General features: G+C 38.7%; 1 protein-coding gene across 1 annotated transcript in view; it reads left to right on the top strand.

Annotated features, from left to right (window-relative positions):
* LOC149796777 (allene oxide synthase-lipoxygenase protein-like) overlaps nucleotides 1-23498 on the top strand; it is a 68097-nt gene that overhangs the window by 2902 nt on the left and 41697 nt on the right. Inside the window, exon 2 of the mRNA XM_089960645.1 lies at nucleotides 23265-23309. Within this exon, the coding sequence (XP_089816771.1) occupies nucleotides 23265-23309 (45 nt within the window). The remainder of the gene's footprint in view (nucleotides 1-23264; nucleotides 23310-23498) is intronic.

The raw sequence follows: 23498 nt of genomic DNA, 5'->3' as shown, positions 1-23498 counted from the left end.
ATATTATTCAAGGATTGTTTATAAGAATAGCTCCAAAGGCGGGGCCAATTGCAAAACAGTTATCATCAAAAGCTATTGATATTATTAAAGATAAAGCTCCTGGAGTAATCAGTGATGCTGCCGGCAAAGCGTTCTTGGCAATCAAAGAGAGACTAGCACGACTAATACGCAGAAAACCTCAGATGGTAAAATTACCAAGCACCGTGACATGCCCGCAGATGTTAGCAAAATAATAAACGAAAATGCAAATCGAAAACTAGCGTCGCTGATACCTTCCAAAGAAATAGTAAAAGATATAGCTTCAAGTTTAATAGCGGGAAGTGGTCTTCGTTTTAGATAATAATACATTACAATAAGATGTTTCAACGCGTATCCAACGTAGCATTTGATATGGATAAACCAGTGAGAATGGATGAATCCTTGCGCGATTATCAATATTATTCCTATGACGCAAAGACACCCAACGCGCAGGGGAGAATTGAATTTCAAATTCACGATGAACGCTGCTGGGGATGCAGTTGTGTCCATGAACGAAAATTTCAACTTGGGTTTTGCCGCGCGTCGAGCAATGCTGAACGGCAACGAAGAGTTTTCCTGTGCTATTCCACTATCTCATATTTTTGGATTTTGTAGAAATGTCCAAAGGGTTATATTTGGTGCCAAGCATACAGTAGTGCTCGTCAGAAAAAACTCTGATAATGATGCAATATGGCGAGCTGATGGAGTTGATCCTGGTAAAGTAGTGTTAACAAAACTATATGGATGCCAACAATGACTCCATTAGTCACTGAAGAACAACGGTTACTTTCTTTTATGGATCAAGGTGGAAAATCGTTGTTATCATGGTTAGCAATGACAACAGATAGCACTTCTATTAACTCTGCTGGATTGTTTACGTGGCAATTGGGATGACAACAGGGAATATCATCATATATTTATCGCGTTTCAGGCAAATTCTAGAATAAATAACCAAGAAGCAAGTCCAATGATATTTGACACATTTTGAGTTTCTGAAGTTTCATTAAGAATAAAGGGACATCAAGAACCTGCTGAGGACATTAATCTAAATTTTGAACAAAATGATGTTGTACGGGCATATTATCGATTGATGTCTTATGATGGGCGTGATCAAAACGTTGACACTGGGTTGCAGATATCTCAGCGTGATTTTACAACGTTGTATCCGATCTATTATTTTTCGCTGGAGCATTTGGATTTATTCAGAAAATCTGTCGTTGATATAGTTATTCGAGCTCGCCTGGCTCGAGTACCAAAAGCAGTAGTTGGTCCACCAGCAGTTCCTGGAGGTGCTAGAGCAATTGCGGTCATCCTCAGTGACAAAGCAATGTTACTTGAAGGTGCTGGTGGTCGAATGAGAGTCGTTGATGCACCAGTGGAAAACATGTAGACAATTTGATCAATCGCAAAGTTATAAGAAATGTCATACAGTCACGTTAATGTCACTCTGACTCCTGGTCAGGTCAAGAAATTACAATCGAAGAACGCGAGCACATGTGGGACAAAAATAACACTAAAACACGATCAAATCGCTAATGGTGGTCCAAACAAACTGTCATTAACTAAAACACAACTTCATCATTTCAATAAGGCAAAGCAAGCGAAAACTGGGAATAGCTGCTGCCGCCCCAGCTGTTGCCAAAGCCTCCGCGCTAGGAGCTGTTGGAACAGCTGCTGGAATGGCACTAAAGAAAGCCACTGGGAAAGGATACAAAGAAAGGGACGCTGGTTAAGACTTCCAGGAACTCCGCCGTCATGGTACCCAAAACGGTTCTAAGAGTTTTTACTCCGATGTCCAATTTTGATTTGCTCGATGCTGTTAAACAATTAAATATAAAAAAATTCAGAGGCGTCTTTATGCGAGATCAACTACCACGACAACCGAATAATCCAGAAACCGGAATTATTAATCTTGATAACAGCGATGGTCCAGGAACTCACTGGGTCGCTTACGCGATCGATCCACGTGGAATCATCTATTTTGATTCGTATGGGTTAGCACCGCCAGTTGAATTTCTCCGATATACAAAAGACGTCCCTGCGAAAGTGTGGTACTCAACTCTACCAACACAAACACTGACCGATCCTTCGATATGTGGCCAACAAGTATTGAATGTTCTTGATGCGATATCAGCGTCAACCAAACCACCTCACAAAGTTGTGCACGAGTATACCACGGGTCGATTTGAACAGTTTCCTATTAAATGATGGTTGATATCTACGGAAGATCTCTTCTCAACAGAAAAGTGAAGCGCGCTGATATAGATTTATCAAAATATGCGACCAAAGATGAAATGATAATCTTTTAAGTCTGACTGGGATAGACCCAGATGAGGTTGTTATTTTTCAGGACCGGCACGGAAAACTAAAAACCAGCGATATCAAATGACATGAAATAATTCGTAGGGTTATTGGAGCTACTCCGGGTAACATCCCTGTGTTCACTGATAGCGGAAAAATCAGAGATTCGCTGATATCAACCGCGGCGCTTCGAGATGATATGCAGAAAGTTGCAGTAAAAAAAAACGGTGATACAATGACAGGTGAACTCAGCATGAACGGAAACAAAATAATCGTTTTAAGAGATCCAACATCCCCGGAAGATGTTGCAAACAAACAATATGTTGACACAGGCGCTAGCGCCATTGACGATAAACTAACCACGTTGCGGACTGAGTATGATGTTCATGTAAACGCGTTTGCAAGACTTCAAAGAAACTTTCAAAAAACCGATGATGCCACGGATAAGTTCTTTGGAACTCCTCCCGTCATCGACATGAAGCTTTCTGATATCAAGACCAACATTGACACAATCAAACAAACACAGCAGGATATCGTAGAAGGGGATTCCTGATATCGTTAACAAAACCAGTTTGATTAAAGTCCCCACTGGAGTTACTCCCGGGCATATTGCCAACATAGTATACATGATATCATCTGGATTTGCAACATGGTCTCGACAAAATAATACTATCAAATATACAGCAACAGTCACTGGAGTGTACAGACTGTCTGTGTTCAGTACCGCTAAATTTGAAATCTTCACAACATATCCCTGGAGACATTCCACTGACAAGTATTCCTGGGTTGTAACTATCATATTAAACAAGGGAGCCGAAGAAACATTTATACTGGAATCCGCCGACAAGAAATTAACCGCAACATCTTACTGGTGGTGTTTGGAATTTGTAGCTGAAACGCCTCAATTGGTTACTGCGTAAAATAATAAAATGGCATCGGATGCGCAACAATACAGATATGATCAAGTACGCGAATGGCAGTCAGAGTTACAAAATACTATTAACGAATGCACAGCAAAGGTAAAAAAATACAAACGGCGTGTAACCATGTTAGACACAATAGTATATTCGGTGTCAGTGTTAGTTGCATCCACAGGAGTATTATTGTCTGCGTTAACACCAGTGACAACTGCAATCGCGGTCACAATTACAGTTTCAGCATCAACGACAATTGCAGGAGTTGCTAATATTATCGCGAAAAAAAATATCCTCATGTGCGCTAACAAAATTGCACGAGTATGAAAAGTTAAACAGCGCGGCCACGAGCACCTACTCGAAATTGTCGTCGCTGATATCATCCAGTCTTGATGATACAACAATATCAGATTCCGAATTCGCGCAAATGGCAAGGATGTATGAAGACTACACTGGTCATCTGAAGCGACAGCAGATAAATAACAATGTCAACGGAATTACTTCAACAGATAGTCACAAATACAAGCCCGGCGCGAACATCTTTGTTAACAGTAACCTCAACTAAGCCAGAATTCAATATTAATTTTCCAACTGCGATTCCAGTAAGCGAGATCGCGTTAGCACAATTACGAGTATATCACAGTTGGCCCAATATCAGATCAAAGTCGTTTGGTGGATTGCCAGCGAATAATTCGTTTGTGTTTGCATATAAAAATAAACCCGATGGTACACCAGACTGGAACGTCATTGGGTTATCAACCGGGTCTTATCAAATCGGAGAAATCAATGAAGAATTACAACGTCGAATAAAAAATATTACAACAAAGGAGTCCAAAATGGCAATAACTGTTCATGAGCCAACGCTGTCTTCTGCCATTGAAATAAACACCCCAGACTACGCCGTGGATATATACAATAGTTCGATCAGAACAGTGTTAGGATGGCCTGAAGTTGCCGCACAGACACGACCAATACGATAAAGTCTGATTAAACAACGAACACACAATCATACCATGACATTACACCATCATACAAACAACGTCTGGATGGTATAAAAAATGCAGCGTTGGGTAGTGATTTTGGCTTCTACCGTAAGGACCATTTTCGGTGGATTTTTATTTATGAACAACTTCTCACAGGAGGAACTAAATCCGTTTTTATTGACCTAAGAGATATTATTGAATATTTTAAAACCATTAATCAAGAACATAAAACACAATTAGAGCGACTACGGCAGCGCTTCCAAGAACATCTTTTTGATATAACAAGTTCACGCAGCGAAATCATTACGCGGATTGAAATATTAAATCAGCCTGCCGCCGACATGGAATATATTAACCAGCGAGCAATTCAGGCAACAATTGATCACACTGATGACATAAATCGCTATAAACAACAATTTCTAGCCCATTATTCACTGACAGAAGCCACTCTGCCAAATTTTAAACTTCCCGGATATAACGTGCCCGAGTTAAGAAAATCCGTCACCGACCTCATCAATGAGTTCTTTGATGACATACTCGCACAACACAGAAAAACATTACCGGAGCCAACTATCCTCAGACACAATAATAATATTTCGGGTGACGGCCGGCATGTATCCCCGGGCATCGTAAATATAACCGAAGTGGTCGTGGTCAATCTTGTGTGTGATGTCATTGATGGCAGTTACAGCACGGACACGACAGTATCAAATCAAGCCCAGCAAGGATTTATTCTTTATTCATTTACTCCGAAAGATGTACCACCTGGATTTCTGATTGTGCAAGAGCCGATCAATCCAATCCGGTCTATCTGCGATGTCATAATCCGTGGCTGACCAGAATAAATTTCGCGCTGACAGACCAGCGTGGTCATCTTCTTGATTTTCGAGGTGAAACACTACATATTAGTCTGCTAGTAAAATGATTTTCAATCCTAGGGATTTTTCAGTGAAAAATTAATTTTATTTTATATTTTCTGCAACGCTGGCAAATTCACTGAAATTTATAGGGTAATTACTAGTAAAAATCACAGAAATCGTCCAATTTGCTAATTTGGAAAAGTAATTTACTAGTAAAATCACAGAAATCGTCCAATTTCTCGATTTTGATAGGGTGTTTACTAGTAAAAATCATGCGAATTTAGTCAAAAGCAAAAAAATATATATTTTTACTGAAAAATTGTTTACGATTTCACAATTATTTAAGCAAGTATTATATAATGTATCACCGCGTAAAATGTTTCATACATAACAAAGAACTTATTGATGAAGCTGTCAGCGGGGGGAAAGTTACCCCGGAAAAAATGAATACGGCAACGACGATTTTATACTGACTGATACACAACTACAGCAACTAGCAAAAGATCATATTGTGATCGCGCATTGCTGTATACATCAAATCCTCGAATATATACGCGTATTTAGATCTTAGATTTATGAATATGTATCACCACATAAATGTTTTCGTGTATGACAAACAAGCGATCGAGCAAGCAGTTAGGACTGCATTTGCACAATAAAAAATTAACGTTAAATTCATTATTGACGAATACGGAGACGAAGACTTATTACTAACACAGCAACAGTTAGATAGTCTCAGACGCGAGCATATTATTTCAATTGTATGCGACAGAGATCAAATTCTCAAGTATGCACACTCCTGCATTAAACCCCACCGACTAACGAAAATACTATCTCCTTGATGAAGTCAAGGCTGATGCAAGTAAAAAAAGTGATATTTTTTTTTTACTTTCAATTTCATTTCCAAGTACGTGACTTCTAAGTAAATCAAAGTGAGATATTTACTTCCTTGATGCTTGACTTTGTCAAGGTGAGGTATTTACTTCCTTGATTTCGTCAGCGTTGATTTCATCAGCGGACATACAATCCTTTAATCTCCTTACACGAGTATTTATTATCTTTTTTATTTCATACTCTTGAGCTAATTTCAACCTAATCTTTTCAATTGCACGAGACAATGAAACAAATTCATTTATTTGTGCTTCTTCTGCTGTAGCCAGCGATTTATAGAAATTGTTCTGAATTCTTTTTATAAATCGATACTGAGCAGGAAGAATATAACGCCCTGCGCATTTAGCTTCATATAGTGATTCAAAATCAGACATACTTGTTTCAGGATTTAGTGATATATTAAATCCGCGCTCTTCTAATTTTTTAATAGCAACAATCACATCATTGATATTTCCGTAATTCATATATATAACATTATGTATTTCAAAGAAAAAAAATGGACACCACATCTCCTTGAGTCTCTGGCTTATCAAATGATAGGCTACCAAACTCAGGAGCGGAAACACGACACCCATGTGAGCCCCTAACCTGTCAAATAACAGTCTAGAGAGCCCAGAGGGTGTGTTTGCGAAAGACGAGACATTCGCCATGTGAGCCCCTAGCTTACCTAAATGATATGCTTGCAGGTTTATATAGGGACAGTACAACATATAGTATTTACACTATTATACATAATATTTACATTTGTAAACTCCTAAAGTGCAACAGCATTTTAGCAAGCTTACAGTAGGACAGTACAACATATAGTATTTACATGTACTTACAGTAGGATATTGTATAGTAACTAAGGACGGCACAGACAGATACGGGGTTATATTCTACGCCCAACAAAGTTGCACACCCTCCCCCAAAATCAATCCCGCTGAGTGGCAAAATGTCACCCGTTAGGGCGATAACGCAGAAAGTTGTGCAACTTTGATGGGTTTCGAAAACCCCTTACATAATTCGGACGCTATAGTATATAAACCGACTGATACTTGGAAGTTCAAAAATAGCTCACTCGGTTTTACGTACTTGTTTTCTTAAATATAATCGCAGAAAAAATACAGATGAACCATAAAACCAAACGAATGTAATAAAACAAGGATTTTATCCGTGAAAAAAATATTATTTATTATACGCCCGCCCGTGTTGACAGTTTTTGATAAAGTCACCTTGACGAAGTCAAAGGGGAAGTACTTGGAGACCGTATAGGTAACACGGAGAACCGTTTACCCGTTTGTAGTATATTATCGTTAACAAATTCTAAATTTTAACACAGAATTTGAAAAATACCTGTACTTGTAAACGCGGAAGTGTTATAGACTGTGACTTAATTGTTATGCCGCTCGGGTATTGCACAATCTCAAGGAGTGTTGCGCAATCACACTGACGAAGGGAGGCAACTAATTGCATGAGATATGCTTAACGGAGTTATCTTCCATTTTACATTAAAAATCTTCGGATTTTAGTGAAGTAAATAATGAAAAACAATCCTTTGTTTATATGCTTTTAAGATGGCAGACTTGTATCTTTTTTCTGCGACTTTTCGTACTGAGGGTTCACCAATATCAAAATATTTGCCGGCTGAGTTCATCGATTGAAATATTATTTCTTCATTCGTATCTAAGTTTATGGATACAACTCTCTTGGCGCTCTTATTACTACAGCCAGTATTACCAGACCTTCAATTTTGGCTTTGTGTGACAACCCTCAGATTGGATAAACTATTGTCGGTTGTCCCACCGTTGATGTGATCGATAACAAGATCGTCTTGGATCACTCCGTTAAATACCTCGAACACGAAGCGATGACAAAAATACTTCTTTTCCCCAACAGTAAATCTGAGATAACCAGTATTACTAACAGCACCAACTGGTTTTTTCAACTCGCAATGTCTGACTATTCCCTCACGATTTGCTTCGTAGTTATCAATGATAGGATGTGAGACAAATTCTTGGCTCATTTATATAATAATATATTTGTCTAATTTATAATTTGTATGAAAACTTAGTTATATAATCGCGCTCGCATTTTAGCGCAACGTTGTTATTTTTTTTTTGTTATAATATCTTTCAAGTTCACGGTATCTCTTTCCTCTGAAACTTGCACATAACTGTGTTTTACCCTGACCCCAACACCACATCGCAGATACGGTATTGGTCCTAAACTTCCCCTTCGGACGCTTTGGGAATGTGTCCCGCAGAATTCTTTTCTGCAGAATTTATTACAAGGAATTACGGATCCGACTTGAAGCCACTTGCATTTATTCATTCTATATCTAATATTTTCTTATTTAAATGTTTGTCTTAAATATAATATGAAGGAGTTTGAAAGATTATCTGCCATTGGCACTAGGAAAGCTTCCAGATTCGATCTTGACAGACTAACCCCTGACTCGCGGAGACGAGCCCTGACTGATCTGTTTGATATTATCAGGAATGCCAAAAAAGAATTTCGTAACGACGGTGCATCTCACGTGTGGTCGTCATTTAAAATTATACCCAACATTGACGAAGTCAGTGTCGCTGACTCTGTCAAGGACGCTACAATGAATGATGCACGAGCGAAAACAGTTATTGATTATCTCTTTGATAATCAGAAATATTTTTTCAAAATAAAATTTATTGTGCAGCAGAGTCCGATACTTGGATTATCCGTGACTAAAATGACCCTATCCTTGCTAGCGGAAAGACTGTTCTGTTAAGTAAAGATTCCAAACCAGGAATGCTGACTGGGATTGATAAACCATATTACGCTCGAGCGTATCCTGTGACCGCAGTCATTTACGGAATCTATCCGACAAAAAACCAAAAATCAATAAACTTACCCCAATGAGATTGTCAAGGCTGAATTGTGTAGCCGAGCGAGTAATGGAACATTTTAAAAATGCGATGCGCGGAAACGGTCTGACTGCGTTAAGACAGTCCAAGATATCAGCGTGGGCTGAGCGAGTGAAGGATATAGGAGCATCAATAAACGATGTTGCCGAGCTAGAAAAAGCTTTAAGATTTCCCATAACCGTAACAACGATAACAGAGGAAGTATTATACAAATCGAAATATAATCGATACCGAGCTCCAATAAATATCATTGATCATAACGCTCACGCTTGGACTAACGCAGTTACGATATTTCTGCGGGATCGTGTTGTGAAATATTATCAGGGGAATATATTTGATTTTATTAAACAGATAAGCAAAAACGACCCTGTGTCGATGTGGTTGTTTAAAAGTTCCGAAGATGGCGAGTATGATCAATTAGTAAAACCTAACGGTGACTCATTCCGGACGGAATCTCTGCAACAACAAATGAAAAAACTCGCAGAAAAATATATGAAAATCGAAGATTTTATAAACACTGAGCAGTTATTAACTAATTGTTTTACAGTTCCGAGTGTTGCCGCTCACACCGCCAGAGAAAGAAATTCGTGGAGACCAACCCGAAGTGAGTTTCTCGAAGACATACAATTGAGGTGTGTCGAGTATGGACATGGCGGTTTGTGGAATACCGAGTATGACTACAGCGAGATGATATCAGTTGATACGATTGCGTGTTATCCGGGAAGCTTTCTCGGGATGGGCGAGTGTAACGAATACTTTAAAAGATTTGGACATCACACGAACTCGGTGACACGAGTTGCTATAAACGGTCCTTTACCCGATTTTTCCCTGGCAGGATTTGCTCGTGTGACGTCGTTTGAATTTGCTAAAAAACTTCATCCATGCTGTTATGTTTGGTTTGGCAGACAGTTTAGTGAAAAGCGTTGGGCACCAATAGTGTTATTGCGATATATGCTTGACAGCCGAATACTGGTCTCGTTGACGGTCAGTGAAGCAATTATATCATATTGACCGCAGACTTCAGTTTGGTTGCCAACACCGGAGCGTATCAGTCTTGATGAAGTCATTGAAGAGTATGCACGAGAGAGCCCAAATACTCCCATGGGTGTTATTGTCGGTGAGGTTCCTAAAGTTCTTAAGATTAAACTCAGCAATAGTGAAAAAACAGCAAAAGATCTCAGGAGAAGAATAATCGGTAATTTTACCCAAGGTGGTGCATATGATGATAAACTACATCACTCACGATTGATTATCGATGACGCTGAATTAAATTTTATAATTGCTGATGCCACTGCGAGAAATATATTTTGTAATCCGGAGGACGCACTCTTGTCCGACGGGGGAAAGTTGGGCGCAATTGTAAATTATATTAGCGGAGAGTCACCTCAATACACACATTTAAGATCTTCGATGCTGGCTTATGTTTCTATAAACTTGCATTCAATGATAAATCGATTTCCTGACACTGCAGTTAGAGTTGCAACGGATTCATTTTATATCAGTAAAAGATATTCAGAATCACTGACTCGTTTTACAAGCAATGATGAATCATGGAGTTCGTGGAGAATAAAAAAGGAGATGTTACATGGATATTGTGAATCCGCTGATGTTGAAATTAAGGATGATTATTGCAAATCAGAATTATCAGAAATGTCGAATGCACCATCTGTAAATGATCCAATCACTAGACACAAAACCGTTTATTTGAACGGAACGGGTGGTTCTGGTAAGACAACTCGAGCGATTGAATTATTTCGAAATTCAGATATGATTGTGCTAACACCAACACACAGACTTGCCAGGGAGATGAAACAACGAGGAGTCAATTCTTGCACTTATCACGGCTTTTTCAAATGCAGCGGTGGTGTATGGACTCCAGATCGAATGGGAACAAAATATATTCCTGGGAAAATAATTTGGGATGAGATATGCACAGTGTCGTTAGATATATTAAAATTGTTCCTGGATTGGCTGCTAACAAAAAATACAGCTGTGATAATGTGCGGCGATCACGGTCAGCCACCACCTTTTCTTGGTCCATCTTCGCATTTATGGTTAAAAGATTTTGTTGATTATTATGAAGAAGTGTCTGATGATCATAGAGCACTTGACGCAAAGTTGAAGGAATTTAAAACATTAATCAGATTACAACCGAATAAAATTTAATGTGAAATCATGCGCGAAATGATTCCTGAAACTTCAATGAGCGACTTTTGGAAAACATGGAAACCAGACGATTTGATAGTGGCAAGTAGAAAGATAGTCAGAGACACACTTCAAAAGCAGTTATTTCAATTACAGCTGGAGAAATTTCCAATGTTGCCAACGCCGCTGTGTCATAGACCAGCTGATACGCGGTTACAGAATATAGATGTTGATATTCCTGGAAACATGATAGAGTCAAGGGAACAGAATTTAGTATTGAATGATATTGTGCTAGTTGACATTGATGCTGTCAAAGAGGCACTAAAAATGAACAAATCCCCGTAGACGCTACGATACAAAATGACCATACATTCATCTCAATGACTGACTATCAGTGATACAACTGTCTGGATCGTTGATGATCGAATTGAGTGGTCAAACTTGGTTTACTTGGCTGTGTCCAGAGTCAGAAGAATATCTCAACTGCGAAGAATTGTCTTGGAAGAGTCAATAACTGATAGCGATGAGAACAACAGTGACATAATAAAAAAAAATTAGCCGGTTACAAACAGAGTGACAAAAAAAATTAATCGCGATTTCGACCTTGATGTTGAATTTATTAACGCGTTAAAACAACAGCAGAATAATCACTGCGCGAGCTGTAATTGTATAATGTTATGGCAGTATTCGAGTAAACACCCAAGACAATTCACCGTAGACAGAAAAGATAACAATCTTGGTCATACACGACAAAATGTGAGGCTGACCTGTCTTGAATGTAATCGACGTAGAGGCGCCAGCGCCTTGGGTGCTAGTTAAGTGATCGGGGCGGCAATTGTGTGTCCTCGAGAATTACTTGTAATTGCTCACGTGTGAATCCACGTTGAGGAGCAGTCGAATCCAACCTGTAGATTGCTGGTCCACCAGTAGATCTAGTTATGTTAGATATCTTGTGTGAGGTAATACTCCAGATAGGATCAGTCGCTCTTTTTTACCACCTTCAAGTTCACCTGGTTCATATAAATATCTCACAGTGGCATCACCCAGCGCTGGCTGCGCTGAAATACCACGTCGTTGCACAGGTATATGTTTTTTAGTGACCGCGTTGGCAGGTTTCATGTTGGTTGTTCGAGTAATTTCATTATTTAACGCAGCTATCACGCTTGGTAATTTTGCACCCATTCGCGCGATCTCTTGTACTGAATGAATTCCTTCTCGTACTGATATCCAAATAACCGCTCAGCAAGTGTTCGATTAAATCGCTCAACAATTGCCTGCTCACGGTGAATTGCAGTATGCCCTCGTCTGATGGTAACGTTATGTTGTTTCATCAACGACGATACTGCGCCTTGAAATTCTTTGCCAGGATCAACTTGTAATAGATTTGGCCATCGCAGACCACCTTGTGGTCCAGGTCCTCGTTGATAAATTCGTTCAAACGCAGAAGCAACCTCAGATGCTGTTTTAGTCGCTAATGGTTCCGCATCTTTGTATCTACTTGCAACATCAACTACAGTTAACGCGTACTTGTATGTTCGACGACGAATGGTATCATGTGGCAGAAATAATATATCAGCCTGATGAACTTCATTTGGCACACTAACATCGAAATGTGCAAAGTGAATTTGTTTAGGCAGTGGTTGGCAAATTTGCCATATTGCCTGTTTGGATAACCAATTCTTAGCAGTATCGCGTGTAACCGCTGCTACGTTGGCAACCTTGCCGATTGCTGCGCTACCTCTCCAGTATCCTCTTGGGGAATAATAAATTGACTCCATTATAATTAATTATCAGTGCCTAATACAAGCTTAGATTTCATCGCAGATTTTATTAACCAGCTATCTAACTTTTCTTTGAAAGATTTATCAGTGATGGCATTTAACGCGTGAATTAATTTCACATCCGCGAGATGCCTATCTTGTAGATCCTTACTTCGGTAAGCTACATCATGGACATGGCATGCGCTATCGATAGCATTTATCGGGTACTCACCTGGATTGGGTTGATTTAAGGCATCAAGCCTGATATCAAGTCGGGTTCCAGGACCACAGTAATTATATCCTGGAAGATGTTTTTCTCCTGGGTGTTTAGCCCACATAGCCCCTGGTAATTTTCCTAACTTGGCCGCGATATCACCTCCATTTTTTTTTACTCGACGCTGATTTTTGTTTCGGCGCTCCACCTGACGAAATAAATTTGAACTTCGCTGTGCCACACCGCGTACATTTGCCTGTAAGCGCTTGTCGATTATTTTTTGTTGTAGTGGTTGTTATGTTTGCTGTTGGGGTACGTGTTCTACATTTCACACAATATAAATCTATATTATTTTATAATATATCTAATGGAGATCACTGACTTTTCTGCTACAAAACGACGAGAGCCAATCAAACATAACTCGGTGCTACCAAATTCAATTCGAATGATAATTATAGGCCCAACTGGGAGCGGTAAGATGCAGTTGTTACTTAATTTAATAATGAAGTGGATGAAGTGGGATAAGTTGTACTTGGTAGCTCCATCTGTGGACGATCAGCGATGCTACAGCGTTTTAAAAGATTTTAACGAGAATGCAAAATCGATAAGCGGCGACGATGATGCTGTTGAATTTACCACTGACATCGATGAAGCACCAAGTATTGATGATATTGACGGGAGCATCAATAATTTAGTCGTGTACGATGATGTGATGTGGATGAACAATCAAACCCTGCCAGGATACTTTCACGCGGTAGACATAAAAACTCTGATGTGATTTACGTAACCCAGCGATATACACAAATCCCAAAAGTGATCAGGGATAAATGTAACATTATTGCGCTGTTCAGCGGCGTTGACACACACACATTACGAAATATACTTCAGACTTGGTGCAGTGGTGATATGGATGTAAATAAGTTTAAACATTTCTTTAGTCGTGCTCAGGCAAAACCACATGGATTTGTAACGATAAATTTACATGATCCTCGAACTCGGTATGGAGTTGGGTTAGATACAATTTTCAGCTAGAGAGCAGCAAAGGGGGCGACGACAACAGCACGCAGCAACAACGGCGACAATTACGTTACAACGAAGCACCCTCGCGGTTTTATTTCGGCGTTTGGAAGTTGTAGGCGGCGCCCCTTCTGACGACGACGACAACAAAAACGCCGCGCCAATTACGTTTACAGCGTCAACGCGTTTTTATAAAGTTTTTTTTCGGCGTTTGAAGGCGTCTAAAAGTTGTTGGATTCGCCCACTCTGCTGCTACACGTAACAGAAAACAAAGGAACAAAGGAGAAACATGGAGCGGAACAGAAGACTGGGCGTTAGGACTTAAACAAAAGTCATCATTCAATGCTATACGCAATTTAAGTAGAAGAATGCAAACTAGGTCCAAACAAATGGCTCTATTCAATCCAAACACGCAAACACACAAACCACCAAACAACCCTATCAATAAATCAGTAAAAATATTGCATGTATCACAACTCCAAACAGCATCAATAAAGTATGTAAAACAAGCGAGATTAACCTAGTCGTACCAACCACAGCAAACTCGAATCCAACCAACATCACACTGGGACCCCAAATTTTGGTCACAAACACAGACCAAACAAACCACAAACCAGCAGACATAACTAACACACCCGCACCCCAACAACAGAAACTACTAGAAATACAAAACTACACTCCAGGGAACAATATAAATACAATGCCAATACTATCGCATATCCTCTTCAAGGAAGCGGAAAAACCACACACAAATGAAGATATAGACACCACTATTCCAAACCTAACAAATGAATTTGACAGTAACCTACATACCTTAACTCCTCACAATTAGACAACATAACCATAACCAGCACCTCAAATTTCACCAAAAATGAAATAGCCAATTCTAGAAACATGCAAACAAACCAACAAAGGAAATCAAGCAAACAACAATAAATCAAAACATTAGGAAATAAACTATACACTCAAGCCAAACTCCTGGACCATCTGGGATAATAACAGCAAGGGAACCACCAACCTATGGGAACAAATCCAATGAATTAGACACTACAAAACTACCCAGCAGCATCACTAATAAGGCAACCCAAAGACCCCAAACAACCCAAAACACCCAAAACACATACCTAGGTAATGGCAAGGGCCCGATAAAACCCCAAAACAACAAAAACAATCCCACAAGTAAGGTTAACTCAAAACAGGAAATAAAACAACAACATAAACCCCAAAACAAAGTTTACAATTATCATTCCATCGAACACACTATATACATAAGCAGCAGGTGCAACATAATTACTAGTCTAAGTACCAGTAGTATTATGACAGCACGGGCCAACATTCACACTGGACAATTCAAACTGATAAGACCAAGGCGAAACTACCTGATTGCCTAATGCAGCACAATTGAACAGGTGGAAACATTTATCCAAATTGAAACTATAGGCCTAATAAAGATCAAAGTAGAGAGACAACATAGCACTCAAAGGAAAACACGAGTCACTTCGAACTCCAAACACAGTGAAACCACAACTAATCTGGCTGAACCCACTAAAACCAATATCTTTAAAAAGGTAATAGCACTAAACAGCTACAACAAGGACATAAACAATGAACTCCTACTTCAGAAACTCACAGCAAATGGAACATAGACCACCAAAGTCTATCGTCTTAAAGATCACAAGGGAGAAGAAACAAACAAAGCAGTTATAGAGGCTACCGAACCAATACACTCAATAATAAAACTAGGACAGTCAGGAGTGTACCATCAACTGGAAAACTACATAAATAGGCCAAGATTTTGCACCAAAATGCCTGCACTTGGGACACTATGCCCTCAGATGTAGATTCAAACCAAGATGTAAGTACTGCGGAGGTCAACACAAAGGAGAATGCCACACAATTAAACAAAAATGTGCTAACTGTAAAGAACACCATTATCCTAGATCGGCAGAATGCAGATTTGCAATAAAAGAGAAACAAATAGTGGACTTGATGAACGAAAAACACCTCACCTATCATTTTGCCAAAAACATTATTTGTAAAAACAACCCCAAAACACCAAAATCTACCTCTGAAACAATCAATGAGCACCAAAACACTCCACGCAGAATCAGAAGAGAAAACATTGCACCACAAAACATACCCTCGAATCAGAAAACAAAAGAACCAAAAACTACAACCCACATTGTAACAAACCAAGACCACCCTGATAACACTCCTGATACAAACAAAACTGTCACCCCAAACATCCCCAAACCTAACCCACACCCAAACACAGAATTAATACAGGAAGTAATGAACCTAACAACAGGAACCCTAATGCAAGATCTCAGTAGCATAATGAGAACCCTCAAAACCATTTTCACCATACTAGCTGACTGGACCACAAGACTAACAGATAAAGACAACGTCAAAAATGAATAGTACAAAAATAATAAAATCACCATCTGGCAATGGAACTGCAGAGGAATCTTTAAAAACCTATCAGAACTGCAGAACAAACTGAATAATACGGCCGTAAAACTAGACGTAATCTGCCTACAGGAAACCCTCATAACACAAGAACACAAACGCCTGCCCAATCTACAAGGCTATACCCAGGGAATCTTTAAAAACAGACCCAAGGGGCAGAAAGGGGGTGGACTAGCAATTTTTTTAATAGATACACTAATCTACTACGAAATAATAGAAGTACCCCCTAACCTAAACATCAATAATAGCATCGAAATAATGTCAGTAATGATAAATATAGGAACCAGAAACATTCAAATAATAAATGCATACGACCCAGGGGATACCTTCTGCCCTACCAACCTAATCTCACTAAAGGCAATCACTAATAACAACAACAACAATCTAATGATCTGTGCCGACTTCAATGCACACAGTGAATTATGGGGAGGTGAAAAGAAAGATCAAAGAGGGAAAATGCTTGAGAAATGGATAACTGAGAACAATCTGGTCATCTTAAAGGACGGGTCGAACACTAGATTAAACCCTGAGGATGGCACTCTCTCAGCCATAGACCTAACCATCACTACCCCAAAATTTGCTCAAATCACAAATTGGTGGGTGGATCAAAAAGATGCGTTAGGAAGTGACTATTTCCCCATCACAATCAATATTCAAACAAAAACTCAACACATTCCAAACGAAACCCCACCTAAATGGAGGTACCAAAAAGCAGACTGGGACCAATTCCAATTATTACTAGCTAGAGTAAATCCAGATAACTTAGAAAGCCCAAGTATTGACATGTATTATGATAACATAACAGACACAATTATAGAGGCAGCAAACCGATGTATACCAAAGACAACTAATATCCAAAATAAAAACCCTGTACCATGGTGGACTAAACAGTGCACTATAGCACATAAAGACAAATAAAAGGGCCTTAAATAAATATCAACGCACCAAAAATTCTATCTACTTCCAGCAATATAAAGATAAAGAAAAAGCACTAAAAGAAACTATAAAAACTGCTAAAATTTATCTAAGGCAAACCTTTTGCTCTAAACTGAGTCTAAAATCAAACTCAAAACAAATATGGGACAAGATAAAAGCCATAAAAGGGAAAGCAACTACCTCAGCCCCAAAAATTGAGAATACCATAACAAATAAAGATAAGGCAGACCTCCTAGCGAAGCATTTTTCGAACATGAGTAGCAACAATAATCACACCAGAAACTTTCAAGAACACAAAGACTAATGGAGGGAACCCAACCTCAAATGTTTCAAAACCAAGGAACAAAAGAATCTCACCTAAATAGTTACATCACAAAACATGAATGGAAGATAATCTACGATCCAAAAACGAAACATCCCCTGGCAAGGATCAGTTAGGTTACATTATCTACAAAAAACTACCTATCAATATAACAATAGCCCTAATCAAACTCTTTAATAGGATATGGGATAAAGGCCAACTACCCACCAAATGGAAACAGGCCATATTAATATCAATCCCAAAGCTAGGTAAAGATCCCAACAACATAAATTCGTACCGACCCATCTCCCTTGCAAACAATATTTGCAAAATAATGGAGACAATAATCGCAAATAGGTTAAAACACCACCTAGAAACCAATAACCTACTCTCCATAAATCAATGTGGCTTTCGGAACAAACGGTCCACCACTGACCAACTTCTCAGATTGGAAACAGACATCAAACTCGCTTTTAACGCACATAGGAAAACCGATTGCAACCTTATAGCGGGATTTTTAGACCTAGAAAAAGCGTTCGACCTAGTATGGACCAATGGACTAATTGCCAAATTAAACCAATTTGGAATAACTGGACGCTTGTTTAACTGGATTGGCGATTTCCTCACAGGCCGGAAAATTACCACAAGAATAGGTAACACCCATTCGGAAGAATTTTCACTTGAAAAGGGAACACCGCAAGGCAGTGTAATAAGTCCCTTACTATTTAACCTATTGGTAAACGACCTTGACCTCAATGCAGCCTCCGCAAAAATAAACTTGTCACAATTTGCAGATGATAGTGGCATATGGAGGAATGGAAATCCTGCCAATAACACAGTCGTTAAAGAAATCCAGCAGAGCCTAGACAACATAGGGAGATGGGCGGACAAATGGGGTTTCAAAATATCTCATGAAAAAACTGTGGCAATCATATTCACACCCAAACGAAATAACAAACTAGTCTATCCAAACTTCTATATACAAAATCAATTAATCAAATACGTAACAGTAGTAAAATTCCTATGAATGTTCTTTGAGATCCACCTCACATGGAAACAGCACATTGAACAACTCACCCAGAATTGTAACAAAGATATCAATTTACTCAGGAACATCACAGGGACTGACGGGGGATCCAACCAGGAAACCCTCCTCACGATATATAAACGCCTAATTAGATCAAAACTGGATTACGGTTGCCAAGCATATAACTTGGTTAAGCAGCCTGTTCTACAAAAACTTGACACTATCCAGAGAAAAGCCTTGCTATTATGCACAGGAACACTCCCCTCAACATCATTAGAAGAACTACAAACACTAACAGGAGAACTACCCTTAAAATTACGTAGGCAAGAACTGCTCCTCCGATACTCCATTCGATTAGATACCCACCCAGACAACCATCCCACCAAAATAGCTATAAATAAATGTAAAGTTGTCTTCAAGTCCAAAATCATACCTATCACACCAGGTGGCAAAGTAATCCTTGAACTAAGAGAAAAGATACCTCTACTAAAAAAACAGGTAAGAAACAATACAGACAAGAACAAATCACCATGGTTACAAAAACCACCAAGGATTAACACTGAAGCTACCAAATTAGGCAATAAAGAAGGACAAGAAAACTTACTAAAACCTGTACTGGTAAACGAAATCAACCAAAAATACCCGGAATATGTTAAAATATATACCGATGGATCAAAAAGAAACAACCCACCAAGAACAGCAGCAGCAATAGTCATTCCAAAATTCAAAATACAAACGGGATCCAGATTACCTGACTATTGTTCCATTTACACCACTGAATTCTTGGCTATACTTGAATCACTACAATGGATCAAAGACATCCAAATACCTAAAGCAGTCATTGTAAGCGATTCCCTAAGCGTTATCAAATCGATCCAAAACCGCAATACACACTCTAGGGAACAATTCCCCGACAGACCATGCCAATTAATCGACGATATCACCACAGCACATCAATTAGTCGAGCTCATGTGGATACCGTCGCACATTGGAATCTCTGGCAACGAAACAGCAGACAAAGTTGCAAAAACCAAACTAGGAGATCAAAACTCTATCAAGCTTAACTATAGCTCTACAGAAGCAATAAGCTTCGCACAAACATATATAGACCAAACATAGCAAGATTTTTGGAACTCCTCCACAAAAGGTAAAAAGCACCATGAAACCAAAAAAAAAACGTAGATAGGAACATACAGCTACCTAAGGGTACCTATTTAGAACAGAATACCATAAACAGTATAATAACTGGGAAAACTAAACTAGCAAGCAGTTTTGGAAGGTTTATTGGACCCAAACCAGCAACCATTAACTGCTTTAACTGCCACACCACCGAAGATCTACACCACGTATTCAATATATGCCCAAAATATCAACCCGCTCGGAAAATATTTATCAAAAACCAAAAAGAGATTGGATCACCACACACATACCCAGAGTTACTTATGGACTCTAATAAAAATAAACAATCAGCATATAAAAATATAAATAAATTCATAGACTCAGCAGGACTTAGGAACAAAATATAATTACTATCCCCACAAACCCAAAAGACCCCCAGTAACTAGCTAAATAAATTTAGAAGCCACCACATAAAAGCCCATAACATATCATTCAATTTTATAAAAATATCAATAAAATAATTCACTTACGAAGCACCTATAAAAAAAACTAAGGAAACCGCAAAATCGGATGTCCTAGATGTCCTTAACGAACCGAGTAATCAGCTAGGATTCCGGTCCTAGATGTCCTTAACGAACCGTGTAATCGGCTAGGACTCCGGTCTCTTCCTAAATAAAGTATAAATAACATTCAATCTCTAAAAACATTAATTAATAAATAATTTTAAGAGGTAATATCTAAAAACTTATAAATAACATAACGTAGGAAACACACCCTAAACACCTCGACTAGTAATACCATAATAACCTTGAAAATCTTTCTTCATACATGATTTCTACTAAGAACCTCTATAAACAGCATAGAACATCCCCCCCCCCTTTTTAGAACATTTTGAAGAAGAAAAAAAAATGCAAGAAACACCAGGCAAATTCAACAAGAAACCAGCGATGTAAAGCAAGCAGGACCGTTCCCGAGCTCTCCTTCTCACTAATGACAACCAACCATTCAACTGTAGGGACCTTTATTGACCCACAGATTAAGGCCAAACTATCAGGGTTCTTTGAATCCATAAAAGCCTGGGGGAGGTGGCACCATCCCCTTCCCCAGAAACAACTAGCAGGCTGAAGTGCAGTCAGAAAAAAGTGGCACATGCACAACTGTGCGCACGCCACTATAATTAAACTCAACAACAAATGTAGATCACTTATGGAAATACTTAAACGTCGGAGTGATTGCGAATCGGGTACCAAATGAATACTCATCTGTATGGCAATTGTATAGTTTGCCCAATAAAAATCATTTTAATTGAATCTTGTATATTCACTGGTTTCGTCGTCTCATAAGATGCATACGTGTATCCTATTATTAAAAGAAAAAGAAGATATAATGAGATACGCATAAATAAATTCCAAATGACTACCATTCTCAGATAATGGGAAAAATAGAAATTACATATTCTGAACTGACATGTGAACCCTGAAGCGTAATACCAACAACAACAATAACACCAACAACGCGTGTTTATGAGATTTTGAAATACACACTATCGCGCGAGCTTAGAATCTGATACAGTAAAGAATTCTGCGTGTGGCACGATCACGGACATCAGTGGTTATTGTAAAGAAATCGAAACCTAGGTGGATACTTGAACACTCTAAGAAATATTGTATCTTTTGATGTTGTCAATCCGTCCGACAGTTCACAGTTCATAATATTGTTTCCAAACATTAGTTCAAATTATCCAGCATATACACTTACCAGACGTTGTGGGTAAGTCTTCTCCCTAGGGTCTTTCCGTGAGATCCACTACCATCCCAAAAACTTACACGTTACTTTTTAAATTGCGAATTACGAATGGGTAAGATGAGGGGGAGAGGAGAAAGAATGGGTACAATTCATTCAGCAATAAGACAAGCTATTCATTTTGTTTCTATAGCAGTAGTATCAGCAGTAATAATAGTAGTTGTTTTTGAAGTTGCGATTGTTGTCGTTTATGATATTTTCCGGAACATTTGACAAAGAAAATTTGTGGATGAAATTGGCACCTTATTTATGAGTTTTTCTTATATTTACACAGTTATCCAATAAAGAGACCCCCCGCCCACAAAAAAAAAATTCGATCAGTAAACATGAATAAAGACAGTAGTGTCCTATGGTTTGCCCATTTTGGTCAAAGAAAATGAACATTTTTAATCTTTAAAATATCGTTTTTTTAAATCCAAGGCTTATACGTTTTAACATCATATAATGTTTAACATAGGGAACTAAAAATTACAATGCAAGTATATGTACTTCTGTTATATTTCACTGATAGTGATTCTGTGTCTTATATGATGACAACGTGCATTTTGAAAACATTTTAATACGCTACTGCACGCTTACTCAGATTTTATACAAACATTGGCTGAGGGGATTACTGTGGTCAGCTTGTACTTCGAGAAGAAAAAAGGTTTCTCTGTATTTCCACCATCCACAGATACAATGGAAGGTTTCATCATCCGTGGTTACTATTCCTTGTGGATTGCTTGCACTTCGACAGGGAGCAAACCTAATAATTTTACCAGTCAAACTGTCAGAAGCCAGTGTCACTGTGACATAAAGAAAAGAAGTGCTTTTTGCACACTAGCATTAGTTCAACATTCCATACGGGGGCCCAGAGTGGCCGAGTGGTCTAAAGCGCAAGCCGTTACGGATCACTGCCATATGACCTGTCTGCGTGGGTTCGAGTCTCGGATTTGGCTATTGTGGTTATGTGAGAAAGCTTGCCAGTAGCTTCTCTTGGGTCGGTGGTTCTTTCTGGGGTTTTCACGGGTTCTTCAACCACAATTTATTCTGGTCGCCATGTATAGTCTATCTTGTGCTGAAAAATGTCGTTAAACCCTACAACAACAACATTCCATACGTGGACCAAACTTTGTGGATGATTTACGCATGCCATAATAAAGACCTTCGTATCTAGGTGAAACGTCAGAAGACGAGGTCACTGCGAAAGAAGAAAAAATGGTTTTTGCGCACAGTAACATAGATCTACGTCACATGCCTGGACCAAATGTTTTGAATGGCCTGCACTATAAAAGAAGTATATTGATTCTTAGGTCAACAGATTAAAGGTAAAGGTCGCCGTGACTGCAGGAAGAAAAATAGTTTCTCCACTATGTTGTTCATATTGAGTCCTCAACAATTCTGTATAAATGCCTTCATACATTGCACAATAAATAGCAAGACAAATTTTGTTTTACTGATAAGCTTAATTGTCACTCGCGTGTATTTAAAACGAATCGTGTACAGAATGAACTGGAACATTAGTGTTATGTGTTTCTTTGCCTTTGGGTTTGAGGTTAATTAAGCGTACACCATTATTAGCTTCCAAATTAATGCAACATCATTGAGTAAATATAGATTTGTTTCATATTTTGTTTTTTTGCAGGTGAAATCTATGCCAGAAGATGAAGCCTTCTCGTTTAGTTACAAAGTAAGTTATTTTATATTCTAGCGCATATACAATCATCAGAATTCTAGAGAAGACACTGATTTTATCTGTTTGACTGAACATCTGGATATTTAATGGTAATAATAAATGCAGTCAGGAAACTGCATGTCACTTTTCTTTTTACTGGAAGATTGCCAAAGTTCAGTATCCTATTTCAAGTATGGCAGACTG

Source organism: Sinohyriopsis cumingii, chromosome 6, assembly GCF_028554795.1.
Source record: "Sinohyriopsis cumingii isolate HCF-2022 chromosome 6, ASM2855479v2, whole genome shotgun sequence".
Taxonomy (NCBI): Eukaryota; Metazoa; Mollusca; class Bivalvia; order Unionida; family Unionidae; genus Sinohyriopsis; species Sinohyriopsis cumingii.
Note: the sequence above shows the minus strand (reverse complement) of the source record. Positions and strands in the feature narration are given on the sequence as shown.